The sequence below is a fragment of the Numida meleagris genome, chromosome 2, assembly GCF_002078875.1.
Source record: "Numida meleagris isolate 19003 breed g44 Domestic line chromosome 2, NumMel1.0, whole genome shotgun sequence".
Lineage (NCBI taxonomy): Eukaryota > Metazoa > Chordata > Aves > Galliformes > Numididae > Numida > Numida meleagris.
The window spans coordinates 52,064,491-52,082,787 of NC_034410.1; the positions used below are offsets into that span (position 1 = coordinate 52,064,491).

At 41.8% G+C, this 18,297-nt stretch overlaps 1 protein-coding gene across 1 annotated transcript in view; it reads right to left on the reverse strand.

Moving 5' to 3' along the window:
• Nucleotides 1-18,297, reverse strand: part of EGFR (epidermal growth factor receptor) — a 148,495-nt gene that overhangs the window by 25,069 nt on the left and 105,129 nt on the right. Inside the window, exons 2-13 of the mRNA XM_021385464.1 lie at nucleotides 13,923-14,074; nucleotides 11,753-11,939; nucleotides 10,718-10,852; nucleotides 8,900-8,968; nucleotides 5,741-5,859; nucleotides 4,492-4,633; nucleotides 3,525-3,641; nucleotides 2,827-2,953; nucleotides 2,653-2,726; nucleotides 1,422-1,512; nucleotides 753-952; nucleotides 26-158 (exon numbers count right to left, since the gene is read on the reverse strand). Of these exons, the coding sequence (XP_021241139.1) occupies nucleotides 26-158; nucleotides 753-952; nucleotides 1,422-1,512; nucleotides 2,653-2,726; nucleotides 2,827-2,953; nucleotides 3,525-3,641; nucleotides 4,492-4,633; nucleotides 5,741-5,859; nucleotides 8,900-8,968; nucleotides 10,718-10,852; nucleotides 11,753-11,939; nucleotides 13,923-14,074 (1,546 nt within the window). The remainder of the gene's footprint in view (nucleotides 1-25; nucleotides 159-752; nucleotides 953-1,421; nucleotides 1,513-2,652; nucleotides 2,727-2,826; nucleotides 2,954-3,524; nucleotides 3,642-4,491; nucleotides 4,634-5,740; nucleotides 5,860-8,899; nucleotides 8,969-10,717; nucleotides 10,853-11,752; nucleotides 11,940-13,922; nucleotides 14,075-18,297) is intronic.

The following is an 18,297-nucleotide window of genomic DNA, read 5'->3' on the forward strand; positions in this document are numbered from 1 at the left end:
CCCCAAGTGCCCACAGGCCCCTTACCCTTGCAGGATGTTGCACTGTTTCACACACTCCTTCTGGCGACTGAAAAACCTGCAGGAAAAGCAGTGGAAGGGTCCTGGGCCCCAGCAGCCCACGTCCGAGCACAAGGGGTCACACACATGCCTGTCAGCAGCTGAGAAAAGAGAAGCCATAAACTTCAAGGCAAGAGAAAGGACAGACAGAGCATGGCAAATGACTCCATCCTGACAGTCAATTTTTTTCAAACTATTCCAAAGTAGACATGAATGACCCCAGTAGTGTAGAAGAGGAATAATCACTATTTTCCTAATTCCCAAAGCTTGACTTCTGGCCTTTATTTTTGGAGCAAATTCTGGCCTTTCAAAATTAAAATGAGATCCACTGTGACCACGTACCAGACATACAGTAAAGCTAAACCAGTACCAGAGGAGATACATTCCCAATATGTAGCAAATTCACATTCTGGAAAGAGAAATAATTAGATTTTGGCCCAGGCACCACTGCTGTCAACAGCAGCAGCAGTGATTAACTTTATCAAACAAGCCTGATGTCTAGAGCTGGCTTCTCTGTCCTTCACTGCATCCACAACAGGATGTACAATCACCATGAAGCCCACATTCCCTGTGGGACCAACTCCACTTTTCCCTCATTGTCTTCAACAAAGCGGCATCACTGATGAATTTTACATCAAATTACTGTTGCATTTCAGTATGAGCTTCTGTGAGGGCAGGAAAGCAGACTGACTTACTACAATCATTTTTATTTCTGTTCTGTATAATTTTTGTTTTCTGACTCTGAGTAGCAAACAAGCTGCGCCAGTTCATGGTGTCAGCATAGCAGAGGTTCTTGTTCTTCATAATGGCAATGTCTCCATCACTTATTTCCTTGAGGGAGCGCAGCCCCAAGGACTGTATTTTCAAGTTAACAACAGCAAGGGAATACTGGCCACTGAAATGAAGACAGACAAAAACAAAAGACATGGAAAAAAGAGAATTAATAAACAGGGTTGTACTTGGAGCATTTACCTTTTGGTTTTCAAATGTATTGCTGTGTAATCACTTTTTTCTAATGGGAATTTTAAACTAAATCTGGCAGGACACACGCACTCCATCAAATTAATGATGTGTAAGGACAGCAGTAAGCAGAGAAGCTTTTATGCTGGTCCTCAAAGCCATTCTTCCTCTCAGGACAAGCTCAAGTGGGTGTTGGATGCAGGTTCTAAAAACAGTACAGAGGTGCAGGTTTGAGCCTACCCCACTGCTACAAAATGGTGTTCAGCACCTTGCAGGCTATTTCCTGTTTTGCATGAGTTTTGTGACACCCACAGATCCCAGTGCTAGGCACCTTGGTGTGCTCAGAGAAATGCAGCTCCCAACAGAGCTCCTTTTACAGGCAGCCTGGCCTGTGATTTACTTACTGCTGCTTGGTTCGGCCTCGGATAATCTCCAGATTTTCAAAAGCATAGAGATCAGTAGCATTATCAGGCCAGGCCTGAATCAACAAAAATCCTGAAATGAAGGAAAGATTAAAAAAATATAATAATAATGCAAACACAGTCAGTATTGGAGGTGAAATGTCCTTCTTGAGCTACTCTTGTGCCAGGAGAAGGCACTTGTGCTTTCCATGTGCTTTTCTGAGAATCTCAAAATTAAACACGACATTTTAGGGACATTTGTAAACACTGCTTTGTAAACTGTTTACTTTTTAGCCCAATATAAGGCTCAGGAGCACCAGGGAACAGCGTGTCAGGAGCTGTGCATCTGCCACGCTGAGCTGCCAGTGATGGCTCTTGACACAAGAACACTCTGCTTGAGGGGCTGTGGGCTTCCCGGCAGCATGAGGAGGCATTGTCCTGTTCCCTTTGTGAGCTAACCTTCGGTAAGAGGAAAAGTAGACATAAAACAGGAATGGCACAGAACAGTCAGCAACTCAGAGTGTATTTGTTATGACAAGCAAATTTCTCTGCTCAGGCAAGGTGAGGGAAAGAATCTGGGAAACTGCACTCTGCTGTATGAAACTCTGCTGCTTTGAAGGCAACAAGACAGGCAAAAGTGATAAAGAGAAGTGGACCTGGAGTCAGGTCGACAGGCCCAGCTCTGACATTACATTCATTTTATAACTGGATGAACAAAATTACTTTCAACTGATACTTCTGCAAGATCACAGCCAAGCGCTCTTGCACTTCGTAGCTCTTGGCCACTTTGTGCTCATCTCCAGGCAGGGCTCTTTGGGCTGGGGAGGGTGTCTCCATGGAGATGATGCAAGACAGTGAACATGGTTCCCTAAGGAGCTGCAGAAAGGTTTTCCACAAATAGAAACACTTGGCTATTTTTAGCTACAGTAGCACGCCCCTGCATCACCACACACTTCTTGGGTAGCTGAGAATTGCTTCTACCTCCCTGGTTGGGCTGACAATTTGGCAGGAGGGATGGTCTGGAAAATCCACACACCTTGGACAAGAGGTGGGGTGGGTGTAACACTGGCAAGATGCTGCTGATCGCCAGTGTGAGAAGTGACTCTGCGAGCTCAGAGACAGAAACCATTTGTGTGCACTTCCGCTCACATACTTGGAGAACTTTCCTCTTTTTGCTTCAGGTTTTTGGCAGTACCATGCAGACAACATCTCATGCTTAACGCACACCACTGACCTGATATTTCTTTGACTGTTCTGAAGACATCCAGTTTCTTAGGGTCAAGGGGTAGCGTCTTTGTGAAGGCATCCCTGAAACAAACAGAAGGAGGTATTGGGAGAAGAATGAATCTGCCTGAATTTCTCCCCTAGCCCCTCTCTTCCAGTCCTCAATGACCAGCAGGCAACTCACCCTAGAAATGCAACAGGAAGAATGCTGACATCCCCATTGATCTTCGTACAGTTTTTGAAGGAGTCGATGTTTGTGGCATTTATGGATAGGATCCCTTTAAGTTCACCTATTCCAATGCCATTGCACACTGTTAAAGTAGGGACACAAAAGTTTGGTAGAGAAGAGAGAAGCATCATCACGTGTAAGGGAATAAAATATGAAAATACTGCTAGTTCAGAAAGCACTCCCACTTGGTCAGTTCTACTACTGTAAGATCAGTTTCATAAATCTTTTGCATATTGTTGCTTTTCAGAAAGCACCAAAGGAAAAACACGTCTCTCTTGTACAGCTTTGCAGCCCTGGTCCTAGCATTTCCGCTCTGGAGACAACTCTGGCACATGCCCTTCTCTTTGTCCCATTTTCACTTTATTCCTGTTGATGAGACAGTGGGAAGGATAAATAAAGGAGGAGGCCAATGTGTAGGATACACATTAAGTGCAGTTTATCTGTGTAAGCATACTTGCAGCATAGCCCAACTGAAGCATGCTCTGCTGCCATGCTTCCTGAGAAAACAGTCTGTCAAAACTTCAAACTATCAATGGATACATGTATTGAATTTGCATTTTGAGGGCTTAATTCAGTTCAGAACTCCATGTATTTATTCTAATAAATTATCTATCAACTCAAAGCCTTACTGTTTCACACCATGCTTTTTATACCTTTGCTGCATAGCCCATCACATTTTTTACACTTGCGAACGCCATTTTCTTCCACTTCATAAGTATCAGTATTGCATGAACGAACGCAGGAGCCGTGATCTGTCACCACATAGTTGTCTGGAAAAACAAAGATGACAGAGAACATTGAAAAACAAGAGGGATGCACTGGGGGCTATAAAGGTACTTCAATACTAGGAAAAATAAGGTTTTTTGAACTTTGGTCATGCATGAAACATAGGCATTAATTATTAATTTTCACATCCTTTGAACGTAGACAGACATACAGTGCTATCACCATTTTGGTAACAGAGGAGAATGGTCACAGAAGAGTAAAACAATATTGTGAAAGACAGACTGCAGCAGTGCTGTTATCTGAATCAATACACAGCCCTTTTGAACCCTCACTTTTACACACTCTTCAAGGCTAAGGGCAATGATGTACATCAGAAAGGGATACCAGTCCTATATGCAGAACCCTCTCTTACACTTAAGTCTTGTTTGTCTAAAAGACGATGGTCATGGAAAAGCTTGAAAGAAAGAAGGCATCTGTAGAGAAAGCAATGATCACAGAACTTCTCAAAGAGTGTTTAAACCAATGACTTTCTACCTGTACTAAATAATAACTGGTTAAGAGTTGATACTGTGTTAGTAATCCACAGGATTGATCCGTATGTCTTCTCTGGCCATTGTGTTGATTCTCATAAGACACTTTTCTCTTCATTAAGAGAAAATCTTCAGAAGTCAAAATTTAACTGATAATAATCAGAGAAGTTGATGGATTCAGAAACATTTAAAAGGCTGTTGTCTTTATAAGCCATTCTCTCACTCTTGTCACCTGTTCCCAGTTCCCTGAAGAACTGAAGAGAATTGGAATGTGCTTGGCTGCAATGCAGAGGGTTACACAGATCCCTTCTCACCCCCCTTGAAGCATCATCTTCTCTTTGGCTGCAAGCTGAAATGAACTTACGTGGACATTCCCTCACACAAGTGGCTCCAAAACTGTATTTTCCCTCGGGGTTGACATCCATTTGATAGGTGGTGGGGTTATACAGGACCAATGGGGGACATGTGTCCTTGCAGGTAGCATCATCCCGAAACTTGCGGCATGCCTGTCATCAAACAACAGCACCCATTAAAAAGTTACAAGATTTTTACATTAGCTGTTTAAAAACACTCCTGTGAGCTGCGCTGCTTCTCACTTAGCTCTAATGGGAATCCCGAGCGTCTACAGGGCTGGTCTCTTGTGCTTAGGAAGTGAAAGGTTGCTTCAGGTTGGGCAATTTAGTTTGATATTTGAAAAAAAAGAAGAGCAAATGTGAGGTTTTCTTGTTCTGAACAAGAAAACTTGGCACTCTGGAGAAGAGCTGCTGGGATTCACGTGGGAACAGGGGCAAATCTGCATGCCTCAGATAAAATTTTACCTACAAGCAGTAACCAGATCAAGACAAACAGTACTCTTCTTGGCCAGCCACTTTTTAATAACTTCAGTCAAATCAAGTTCTTTCCTGCCAATTACTGACTTCTGTGGCTGAATATTAAAAGGAAGCCATTCTATTTGGCTGCAGGTAATGAACAATTTAGCAGCTCTTTATGAAACACAAGTTGGTTCTTTCAACCGAATCCAGCATTAAATTAATAATCATTCCCTTTTTCCCTTTATTCTTCCCTGGCTTACCAGATGAGACAGAATAACTCTTCCTTGTAAGCCAGTAAGAGCATCCTAGCTATGCAACTTATCAGGGTGGCCAGAATACAGATAACAGCAACAAAACACAGTCTGGACAGTTGCTGTGGGAATTACTTGAGCACCGCTTAATTCAGAATTAAATTTAGTGCAAAGCCAGGGAGGAGTTAAAAACACAGCATGTATTAACCCCTGGAAACTCTTGTAGAAAAGTAACGACATTTTTTATTCCTAGAAAAGCTGGATTTGCTCTTTTCCCCTCCACAGCACCAGGGCCCCTCAAAGTTTGTAGCAACTGAGAAACAGATAGGGAAACTTTGTTACTAATGACCAGTCAAGAGTGCTGCGAGGTTTGCATCCTCTTCCCCGCCTGTTGCAGAGAAGGCTTGCTCCCTTCCATTCCATCTGGGCATCCTATGGGTCAGTATCTCTCAGAAACTTCCTCAGATGGAAGAAGGTTGCAGGGCATTCAGCTGCCTGTCAGCCCCTCTGTTTAGGGTTTTAAGCACTGAGGAAAATGTAGCATCCTCACCAGGCAGTCGCTCTCACGAGGTCCCGTGCACCCTGCAGCACACTGGTTGTGGCAGCAGTCACTGGGCACCTTTCCTCTGCACCGGCCAGAGCATTGCTGGGCACAGATGACTTTTGTTACTGAAAGAAAAAAAAAAAAAAAAAAAAGAAGAAGAACGGAAATCAAGAATGTTTAGGCTGTAATGAGATCAATAAATATGGAAAAAACATCTGATACAGTATCTGTGCTAGAGTTTCCCCATGGGATGCATGTTCTGCCCATAAATCAGGCAAAAGCTAGAAAAGGTGAGAGCTGGTGTGGGTGGTGGCAAAAAGGGGATGTGTTCAGCTCTTGTGGGGTGCAAAGCACTCTGGTCCCAGCCAGCAAACCATGTCCTGCTTAGAAAGAACATCCAGGCCCCTTTGGCATCAGTGTCTAAATCAAGAAAAACTCCATGGAGTCATGCAACTTTCAGCTAGGTAATAGGGCAGGATTTGGCTCTGCTTTATTGAGGTAATCTGCTGCTACTGGTGCTACCTTTGGTAAAAACAATGTGACAGGAGAACTGCCAGAACTCTGGGCTATAGTGGGAAACTATGTGTCACTGGCGTGGTGTTTGGATTCCTTTGATGACTAAAAATATTTCTGAAATTTGCAGAATTTCCCATCCACTCAGCAAATTGATCTCATATGCATACAGTATTATTTTCTTTAAGCTTTAATTCCTTGGCCAAATCTTATCTTCATTACTCAACTTCCTCAGGGTTTGCACCAGTGCAGCCCAAAGGAAAAGCTGGCCCTGGGCCAGCTTTTAACAGGAGAGGAAAAACTGCCTGCAATATTTTTTTAGAACCAGGAAATACTCTCAATTTGAATATCAAAGCAGATAAAATAGTAATCAGAAAAATAATTTAAAAATCCACAACACCACAAAATGCAGAAATTAATGGATAGTGTATGTTAGTACCATCGGCCTAAACTGGTCTGCTTTTTCTCTACAATAAAATCACCGATAAGCAAACTCTGGCAATAAGTGACTAAGTCCCCCAATAGAGAAAGTGGGGGACTGCTAGTGTGCTTCACTAAAGCACCCTGAGCACCTGTACACTGCAGTAGCTGCTACCAGCTTCCCAGCTGGGCAGAAATGAGTTACAACATCACCAGGAATTCCCGTAAGTCAGAAAAAACGGTTGTTAATTAACAGAGAATTATCAGAAAATGTAACTTCATACAGGTACACAACCACGACTTATTTTTTTTTAAATCATGCTATATTTTTCCATTATACAATTTGTACCCAAGCTGTATTATTCCATTTTTCTTGTAAGCAAGATATTGTCTTTTCAATGAAACAGATTATCTCCATAATACATATTAGCTTCTCTGACATCAACCCCTCTCTAACAGAAACAAGGGAAAAAAGGTACATTGTTCAACATGAAGAGCATTTTGATACACCTTTTTTCATAAGCAACAGGAAAGGAGTAAAACAGCTCATCACTTTGATAGCTAATGACTGAAGCTTCCTGCTGGAAACATGTATAATGGCAAACATTTATATTTTATACAGAACATCCCATGTTCATCTAAGGAGAAAGACGCATATCAGACCAAACTTTCCCACATATGGAAATATAGGATACATTTTCAGCTGGTCAGATTCTCAAATGCTTCAAGAGCAGAGCCAGAGCCTGCAAATGGTTTCATTTTATGCACTCCAAATAACCCTCCTGAAGCCTGCAAGCATTTGTAAATGCTGGAAGTCTGCAGGAGATCTGATGTTTTTGAGCCCCTGGGACAGCTATGCCGATTTAGTGGTGGGGAGCACTGTCCTTGAAAGCAACTTGGTGAGCTTGGCAACGGCACAAGAAGAAAACAAAGCTTACAGCAAAATAAGAGGGAAAGGCTCTACATTTATTTTTCTGTAGGTTATAGAAACTGTACGTACTTGGTCTGGCACTTACAAGCATGAAACTTAGGTTTAAGTCATTATTTACAATGGAAAACGTTGCACTTATTTGTGTAAATGTAGCAAACTTTCCATAGTGCTTGACATGGTTATGCAAAACTGGCAGGCAAGAGGAATTAGAAACAGTGTTTTTCCCCAATTATTATAGAAAAGGGAAATAATGAAGTATAAAAAAACCCTTCCTCCTCAACCTTTACTTTAGGAGAAATAAAGTCTTGCAAAATCTCAAGCAACTCTGATTACATGTTGCTCTTGTAATTTCAGGAAAATAGACTACCTTCAAAATTTTACAGTAAAGCATATGCAACCAATGCCTCACAATCCCAAATGTCTAAGTTTACAAATTAAAAAATGCTGTGTCCAAAAGGTCTTCTGAGTACAATATGTAGTGCTATTGCCCATATGGTGGTGACATAGCTGTGTTTATAAAACAAACCTGAAGTAACCAAAAAGAGGGGTAAAACCAGCAACAAATAAGTTTATGCTGTTGCTTCTAGTGCTACTCAAAAGCATTGTTGAACAGTCCAGTAAACTGCTCTGCTGGAAGCAGTAGTAACACAAACAATTCACCTTGCAGCTACTGCATTCTCTCTAATATGGTAAAGTAACTTCAAGGAAAATATACTCAAGTACAGATGGGAGAAAGTTACAGGAGGCAGATAATGCAGGAAGCAGTTGCAGTCTTTTTGCTCTGGAGAAAACAAGGCACCTGCCAGGAAATTCAGGCCCAAGTGAAACCACTTTCCCTACAGACTTTCCCTACAGAAGTAGAGCTGCCCAGCAGGAGCAGAGTTGTGGATTCCGCATTACTGGAAGTGTTCAAAGTAGAGCTGGATAGTGCTTTGAGCAACCTGATAAGGTTTAAGTTGTCCCTGCCCAGGGCAGAGGGTTTGGACCAGATGACCTTGTCCTTTCAATCCAAATCATTCTGTGATTTGATGATCCTTGTGACTGAGTTTTTTTCAGAGCAGGAAGCCCATATGTGCGCATGTGTGATGTAGGTTTGTTTCAGACCCATTGCCACTTATCATGCCTATTAGACTGTGAGGAGAAGCAAGCCATGTGGTGTGCTTCAAGGAGTATAAGCATAGGAGGACAAAGAAAGAACAAGCCGCTAGTGCTCAATTGGCAGGTAAATTATTCAGTAGACAGAAGATTAGTACATCAGATTGTAGCACCCAAGATGATTATTAATTAATCTGCATGCTTACAAGTCTGGCAGTTCTGTTCACCAGCACCCCAGCAGTGGTCTTCTGTGCAGTTTGGATGGCATTTTGGACCTAAAACATAAGAGTGGAGTATTATAAAAACATTTGCTGTTTAAAACCTGGATGACAACATCATATGAGTCACAGGAAACAAAACATTGAGCCTTCATTCTCAATAAATCAGGGGAGGAAGCATAGGTATACTGTTGCTCAGAAATGTTGAGAGCTGGACCTTAAATCCTTATCTACTATTCATTGCTGGTTTCCTATGTGCAGTACTCCACACCTCACAGAAAGTGAGTGCAATACTCTGCTGATCTGGCAGGCAAAAGAGGAAAAATTTCCCAGAAACAGGAATTTCAGTCACTGTCCTGTCTCTCAGGCTTGGATTTGCATAAAGCTGCAAGTCACTACTGGCCTGCAGTTGGGCATGTACCAGCTGCTTGCTGCAGGCCACGTGGAAATTAATGTTTCTGAACAACATGTTTCTAAGAAGAAAACAAAACCAACTGGATTCACAGGCAACTGCCAGCTTTTCTTACCACAAAGCAATTTGACTTGTCTGCTCCATGCTTTCCTCCTGCACTCAACCAAAACCACCCCTCACTGTAGGTCTATGCAGCAGTCACTGGAGAGGCATCAGGACAGATACACGCCCTGCATGCGTGACCTTCAGTGTTCAGCACTGGGTTCTTGTTGCTAAGCATCCCCTTCTTACCCGCCCTCCTCTCTCTTCCTGCTGTGTTGTACTCCCTATTTTTTTTTTCCCTTTCAGCGACAAACAATGTCGCAGAGAAATAATTTATTTTAGATTACAGGATCACTATCACTATTAAAACAATAAATGGACGTCTAAGCCATCTAATCTGGAATTCACTACATTTAAGAGACATGTCATATTAGAGTAATTCCTTCTGCTAGTAGTACGAGATCCTCCCCCCCAGCTCACTGCCCATCACATAGCTGAACAAATGCCAGTACTTGTCCAGGAGTTGATTGATTTACTGTGGGACTGAAGAACTATGTTTTTTTCAAAGTTAGAAAGTTAAAGGTTAACTTTTCCACGGTGTTCAGAGCCAAGCTCCTGTGCTGACTTGTACTGTTTGCAGCAATGCTAGGTTACATTCGGGCTCTGCAGCAAATATGTCAACACAGAAGTTGTCAATTACACAATTAGAGGATAAAGAAAGTATGTTTCCCGCCAATTTACAGTGCCAGAAATGAAATGCTCAGAAGTGAAACTGAACTCCTTTCCCTGAAGTAACAGGGGATTTCACAAGAACTCATAAGGCTCAAGGATTAGCTTAAGCCTACCTTAGGCATATACTACACAAACTTTTAAACATTCTTATCTCCTTGCTGATCTAACCATCAGATTAATCTACTTCTTATCATGTCATTTTCAAGGATTATTCATGCATCCCAAAACATAGGAGTTTTTAAAGAATTCTTGATAGAAAATTGTGCCTTACTGTAAAAATGTGAAGGTGCCCCTATGGCTGCTTTAAATTTAAAGACTGATGGAAAACATGTGAATGCACGTTATTCTGAGTTGTGTGGCTATCTTTGAAGAAAAGCATTCATAAGGTATCACATGAAATCAACAGAAGTTTGTTTGAGCGATGAATTAAGGACCTAACCATGACAAAACATTAGATCTCATGCCAGTGATGAAGAACTGAATGGATTTCCCCCAGAACAGGGTTTGATGGCCCTGTGTATAAGAACTGGTGGACATGAAAACCAAAGCTGACAGTTTGGTTGCTGGCTCTTCTCTCTGAAATCTGGAAGCTCACATCATTTTGGTAAATTAATACTTACAAGAAGAAAGGTTGCTTGCAAAGTCAAGTACTGTGAGAGGCTTCCTGCTTGTGTCAATGATGTCATTCCACAGAACAGTGTCCATGTTGCACAGTTTGGGGTTGTTGCTGATTTTAACACCTCCATTGAGAATTTCTGCCATGGAAGAAAAAACACTAACGAGTGAAGCACATTGCTTAAGTCTTCTCTCTCTCTCTCTCTCTCTCTCTTTCTGATTTAAAGAAAGGGAAACAAAACTCAGACTTCTTCACCTCAGTCACACTATGCTGACAATCTGCACAGCACAGGCACACTTGAAGTACAACTAACTCCAGGCTCAGACTGACAGGTTCTGGAGGGTTACCTGCTGTTGGATGCCACTCAGAAGACACTACATGTGGCTTTCCACTCAGTGCCACATCCAGAGGCCACTGCCCTTGGCAGAAATAGCAGAAGGCAATGTGTTTTTACTTTCTTCAGCTCATGATTCAGTCTCCTCATGCAAACACTTCTTTTCAATGTGTGATGCTACTGAGTCTGTAATAAATCAGTGTGGCAGAAGACTGGGCGTATGGCCTGTTTTGCTGCCTCTACTACAGTGGTTGTGATCTCTGACAGAGGGTGAATTAGGCATCTATTAGCAGTGACGGTTTCCACAGCCTGACCCATCAGACCACATGAGACCCTAACTTTGCAACTCTTCACGTACTACCAACTCCCACTGGAAATTAACAGAAAACAGTAAATTACACATATTGTAATAAAAAAAAAATAAGAAGCAGATGATTATTTTCCGTTTTGGGGATACAGATAAATTTTTGCACCCTGTTGATGCTTTGGACTTCATCTCTTTTTGTAATGGGAAATTATAAACTTTCTTCGTGTTTTGAAAAAGGCTGTATAGCAGGAAAGCAAGTAGAAAACTGGGAAACTACATTCAGTGCACTGTTTTTAAAGCATTGACTATGAAAGAAGATCTTCAATTTGGTCTTGATATCAATAATTTAATGGTTGAAGTATACTTATCAATGCCTCCACCTCTTGCCCTGGTCTCACCTGATAGTCGTTTCATTGGCAGCTCTCGAAGTCCCTGGGTTTTATTCATGTGGTAATTGGATAAAACTGCCAGGGCGAAAGAGTTGTCATAAAGCACATTCCCTCGGATAATCTGGAGATTTTCTAGGGGAATGACGTCCACCATGTTAAGTGCAATGAGCACGTAGCCTGCAACCTCCTGTATGGTCTGAGAGAAGAAACAACGCACTTAATCCACAGCATTTTACAAACCATCTTCAATCCTCTTGACAAGGTTACTTTTCTTCTCCCACTTCCCCAATCCAATCTTTGAATTTTTATGAACAAAAAAACACTTAGTCTCATAAAAACTAAATACACTGGAGAACAAGAAGGGACTATATGAAAAATGGGGCCAAGGAAACATGTCTCCATGTTTGTATTTTGCGTTTGATTGACTGTGCTAAGCAGGTGTAAAATGACCCTAAGAGTAGCTACCAGGTGGTCATTACCTGTATCCTGTTCCCAAGCGAGGGCAATCGGGGTTGCATAGGGGATGCAGGAGAACAGGGCAAGTACATATGATATGCTAACTGTGTATGATGCTTTCTCTGAATATTTGCCCTACCTTCAACCATTTCCAGCATAGACACTTCACCTGACTGAGGCTTATACTTTTTCTTCTATGCTTCTTCTCTAACCAGCACTTCAATGCTCAACAGAGGGGAAGATCAGGCAATCACCTCTCAAGCAATAAATATTTGCAGTACAACAAGACAAGTGAGGCACTGACCATGGATGTAGGTTAATTCCTGTCTTGTACTGTGAAATGTGTCCATTTCTATCTTCTAAAAAAAAAAAATCCCTGTAAATGAAAAAGCCCTCAGGCTACTTCTTAGAAGAGAAGAAAATCTCTTCTATGAAGTCTGTCAGAGATTTTTCAGAAGACCTGTTATGCTCCTGGGGACACTGAGCTTCATGGTCAAGTAATGCTTTGTAAGAAAAATGGCAATACCATCATATTTATAACCTGTTTGTCTGAAACATCTCTTTTCTGATGTTTTTGCTTGCTACTGCAGTGTTTTACCCTTTCTTTATCCCCTGAGAAGGAAAGCTCATGGAAATTCCTCTAAACTCAGACGATTAACCTGCTTATTCAAATCCACCACTGAAGAGTTCTTGGTACACATTTTTCATGTAAAATATGCATCTTGTCCTTTTGCCTCTTTCTTTGTAAACCTCCTAATCTGACATACGAGGGATGCCAAAAGCAATGCATTTAAAACTTCTTTAAAAATATATACCCTAAGGCGCAATGCTGCTGCCATTGGTGCATCCTGATAGAGGGGAGCAGAACTGTACCCTTCACCCACTGCCTGTTGCTAGGCAATCTGGAGGTGCCAATGACAGTCTGCTCATCCTCATGCTCTGGATGCACTTTAACATTCATCCTGTCTGTTCTCTTCCCAGTTTGCTGTGGTAGCTCACGCAGTTCTGCACAGAACAAACGTTGCAAGAGCAACAGTCTGTGTTGAGAAGCAGGTTGCCCGGCAGCACGTAGCTACTGATTTACTAATGATTTATGATGTAATGATGTAATCCCTAGATACGTGGAGCCCTTTTGGGGAAACTTGGGGCGTTCTCCAACAAGTCTGTGTGTTAAGTGCAGAGGATTACCCTGAAGGTCATAAAAAGCACACAGCTGGTGCAGACTGCAGCTGCCTGCCTGCTTGGGGCACAGACACTGATAGATGGTGGGACATTCACCATCACATTTGGAAATGCTTCACAGATTGCAGGGAAAGGTAACAGCCTCCACACTTCAAAATCTGTGATCAGTGATTGCCACTCACTTTGCCATTTGCTTTGCCCAACCACACAACAATGCCTTTTGCCCTCTCAGGGGGAGACAACGGGTAAGCACGTGATTATTTTTTAAAATAAGAAACCCATCTGCATGGCAACCAAAATAGGATGGGTCAACGCTTGAGAAGCTATTTCTCAAAGTAAATAATTTTGTATATTTGGGCTGAGCATAACCTGCAACCTACAGACATGCTGAGACTGTGATTTGCAATAGCTCTGTGATTTGCAATATCTCTATGTTTTTGGATCACTATGGCATTTTGTATGTAGCTAGCTGATCCTTTGCACTCAAAAATGCCGTAAGATTCCTTTAGCAGGAAAAGCCACATTGGCCAAAACCACTAACCTTAAGGAAGGAGAGATCTCGATTATGCTCCACATAGGTAATCTCCAGGTTACTCAGTACCACTTCACAGTTGTTGTACATTCTCTGCAGGCTGGTGAAATGGTCTTCCACGTGCCCTAGCTGGGTCAACTTGTTATTTGTCCCTTGACAAACTGTGAAAGAAAGAAGAAAGCTTCATGAAGGAAATCAAGAACAACTACAGAGAGTTGAACAACTCCAAAACTTGTTGCCCATCCAGTTTTTACAAGAACCACCATAACTGAAGCATAACCACGGTAAAAAAACACAGATATGTCTACTGTGCATGAACCTAATGGCAACAGCACTGGGAGCATACAACATTTCCTAGGCAAACAGATGTACCAGCATTATAAACAACCAAGCCCCAAAAACTCTGCACTCATCCACCTAACATTAAAACATCTTTATGTTATTGCAATACAGAGGAAGGGAGAATAATACATAAAGAAATGCTATAAAAGACTTAAAAACACCTTTCAGGTAGAAAACTTCAATCCAACTTGGCTCCTGGGTGGGATCAAAAGAAGGCCTTCATCTCATCGTTATTATAATGTAGGTCAGGCCTGATCTCAAGAAATTATGCCTTCACAGGGCCATAATTTTGAGAAATACCAGTTACAAACTGCAACACCATTGTGTGGAGTGCTATAAAGCACAAAGCTGGAAACAAGTTTCAGAGGGAAGACACCTGTTGAAGATTTACCAAACAATTGATGTTTCACTAGCAGGAAAAATAACTTAATAATCAATGATACTACTGCCAAAACCATTCACTGAACATGTATTACTTCTCAGTACAGTCATCACCATTAAGGAGCTACAGTGACAACAGACAAAATACTCGTCATCTGTGTTTGAAACAGGCCGTTCACTTACATTCCTCAGTTATTTGTCATTATAGATCTACATAAGCATTATGGTATTTGTGATCAGAGTGGCAACCGTATATGGGAGCAACTTAACAGGGACTGTGATTACACCACCTGCATGAACATCAAGCGTAGAAAACCACCCTATTCATATGAGCCTCTAATTTCTGTAATGGATGAGAATTTCCTAAGCAGTACTTTCTGCTCCAGTTTCAATGTTAACTGTTTAAATGGGTTCATGTTTAAAATCTGCATTTGAGTTCTTTTGCATATGAGGACCACAGATCATGAGCCAGAGACACAGGAGAGGTCTTATTCTGTGGCATGATCATGTTTTGAGTGTATAAAGCTAGAAAAATTGTCACATATTGGTCTGCACTGGAAAGTCCATTGCTGTTGGGGATGAGAATGAAGAGGCCTTGCTCTGTTTGGAAAAGTCAGAGTCCTACCAGACTTCTTCTGGAATTTTAAGCAATGTAATTGTCCAGCTAAGGTAACAGCAGAGATTAGGGAAAAACACAAAACTCAAGACAGGATCTATGCAGAAGCTACAGTTTTTACACTACAACTTGAATGGAAGGATGGGTGGAAAGAGCAGCCCTCTGCAGCCTTGTCTCCCAGGCCCACGCCTACCATCAGCTGCATGCAGCTGAGGGACCAGAGAGAACAAGGTCGACAAAATGAGCCCCAGGGAAACAGCATTCCTGCAGATCTATTCCCTTGGGATCACAGAAGAGCTAGAGCTCTGAACTTGGCTCAACTGACCCAACAAACACAGGCTTTTTCACTGCTTTCTAGCTCAGGACTGATGCAGCAGGCTGACGGCATGGTTCCTCATGTGCTTCTCCTTCTCTCATGGGACCACTCACACCGAATCATGCCAAAGAGCTGATCCAAGCTCCTAATAATGCAGAACAATAAATAAATAAATGGACTGAAGGTATTTTTAGCTCAAGAAAGCTCGTCGATTTGGATCACTGTGGTGTTGCATGTACTTCTGCGCTGGAAACAGCTCTTACAAGGAGAGGGAGAGGGCAGGAGTACATAGCCAGCAGAAGGACCTTGCCAGCCTGTGAAGTCATAGAAGGAAAACTAGACATAACAAGCTCTGAAAAAGCTTCAGGTTGGTCCACCAGGTCTTGTTATCTTCCCCTGTTCTATGAGGACAGACAACTTTGATGGCTTTATACCAAAGGTATCTTAAACCATATGCAAAATACATCCTCTCCATCAGGTGGATCGTGTCCTCTATGCAGTAAAGAGAAGACACAGGACAAACATTTGTTAAGATCTGGGAAGCAAAAGTAGATAGGTTGTTTCTGTTAAGATTTCAACAGTATATGGCCAGCAGCATTCCAACCACCCTATAGCAGCTCTCCTAGTAATTTTTTGTTTGCTCAAAGACTTACGGGGCCAAACCCTCACTTGCCGCAAAAAGATCTAAGTACATCAAACAAGTTAACTTACAGTAATATCTACCAAATGAGAACCAGGGTCATAAGTAGCATATGCTGAGCAAATCAAATCAAATGAAACAGAAGAACCTAAACTCATGGAGTACTGTTACTGAACTATGACCTACAGATAAGGTGCTGCATAATTTCCCAAATAAAAGGTTTTGAAAGAAAAGAGAACGACTTGCTTACACATGATGAATAATACTATTTCTGCAATTTCTCTGCTTATGAAAACCATGTTCTGAAAAGATACGTGCTATAATTATCTGCACTGGTCACACAAGCAATAGAAGCAGTCTAGCACAGACAGTGTAGTACCGGCCTGCCTCAGCAGAGTTTGAAGTGGGGCATGTATGCATGAGTGGATGGAGGAATTATATTATGATTTAAACTCTGTTAAGCTTGATCTGTTTACCCTCCACAGATTTTGATGCCAACTACATTTATTATATACTTTTGTTTCAATGAGTAACAGAATTAACTATCCAGTTTAAGGAGCCAGTGGAGCAAATGGATTATTACACGGTACTGCTGAGTACTGCGGTAGTATACTCCACATAAAAAATCCCCAATGTGGACATTAGGCATGGCTCCAGCACATTTTAGATAAAAGCAAGAATGAAGAAAAAATCAAGAAGTTTCCTGATCAAAATTCAGGGTGAGATTGTTCCCAGGCAGTAGAAAAGCTGAGATCCAGATCTGAAAATCAGGGCATGGGCTGATCTCTAAAATAGGAAAGTTTTGCTCTGATCTGCTGTGTTACTGAAACAAAAATACAGCCAGTGTGGAAATGTTGGATGCAGAGAGGTTGGCAGCTGCACTGGGTGGGAGCAAGGCTAAGTGCCTGCAGGCTCACCCTGCAGGGCAGCAGTGTGGGACATCAGAAAGGAACTTCATTTCTATGAGATGTTGCTCTTAGCATATGTACTGGGCTTCTTAAATGCCAGAGTAGTGCCAGTGTTGAGTCATTTACAGTATAACCCCAACAGATGGCCTAAAAGTAATGCTTGCTCCCCTACTGTACGTAACCGAGCTGTGAAGTAGCAATTCTAGGTGATGCAACCTCTGCAACCCCCCGATTCTTCATCTTCTAAAACTACTGAGAAGGTCATTGGTTTCTGCTGAGTCTACTGCTGTGCAAACAACTAGGGTGAAACGAAAGCATTTCCTGAATTACATTTTTCCACAAGCAATTTTAAGGGCACAGAATGCACCCGTCCCTCTGCAATGCTTAGTGACTATTCTCCCAAATTCATTCAATCTCAAAATAAATAAAGCTGGTTCCTACAACGATTGTCCCAATACAAGTGAAATCTGTTTTCATCTTCTTCCCAGAAAATCTCTGATTACTGAAGCACCAATCCTGTCATGCATATTTGTCCCACACTTGACAAAACCCTGGAGAATGCTTTGAAATGAAATTACCACCAATCCCCAAATCATCAGCTGTTTCTGTCCATGTTTTGCCTGTATTACTCTTCTGCTGCTCAGACATAGACACTGAAATAATAACTCAATAAGGCAATTTCAGAGACACCCAAGTCCAATTCCATGCTTCATACATCACAGATAGCTCTATTCTACTTGGTATAATAAATATATATACTTTTTTCCTGCATGTTTTCCAGCCACTAATGATAATGCAAAACCTGCAGAAAAGAGACTTTTTTTGCTTAATCTGCCAAAATATTTATAATAAGTCCCCTCTTCTCACTCACTTGCAAGTTCATTTTTGATTCATTTTGGCATTTCTTGGAAGAGTAGTACCTTGCAGGGCTCTTGTTTCAGATGCAGAGCTGCCTCCAGAGGCCAGGGAGAAAAATGACTGTTGGTCTTGTACATCAGTGATGCCTAATACTAATTCACCTTAACCAGAATGGGAAGAGAGGAGAGGAGAGGAGAGGAGAGGAGAGGAGAGGAGAGGGGAAATAGAGCTGTGTAACAGAAAATCGTATCATAGCATTAAGCACAACTGAAGACTGTGTACAGGAACAAGAATCCTGAAACTGGAGCTAAGCCAGTGCTGGT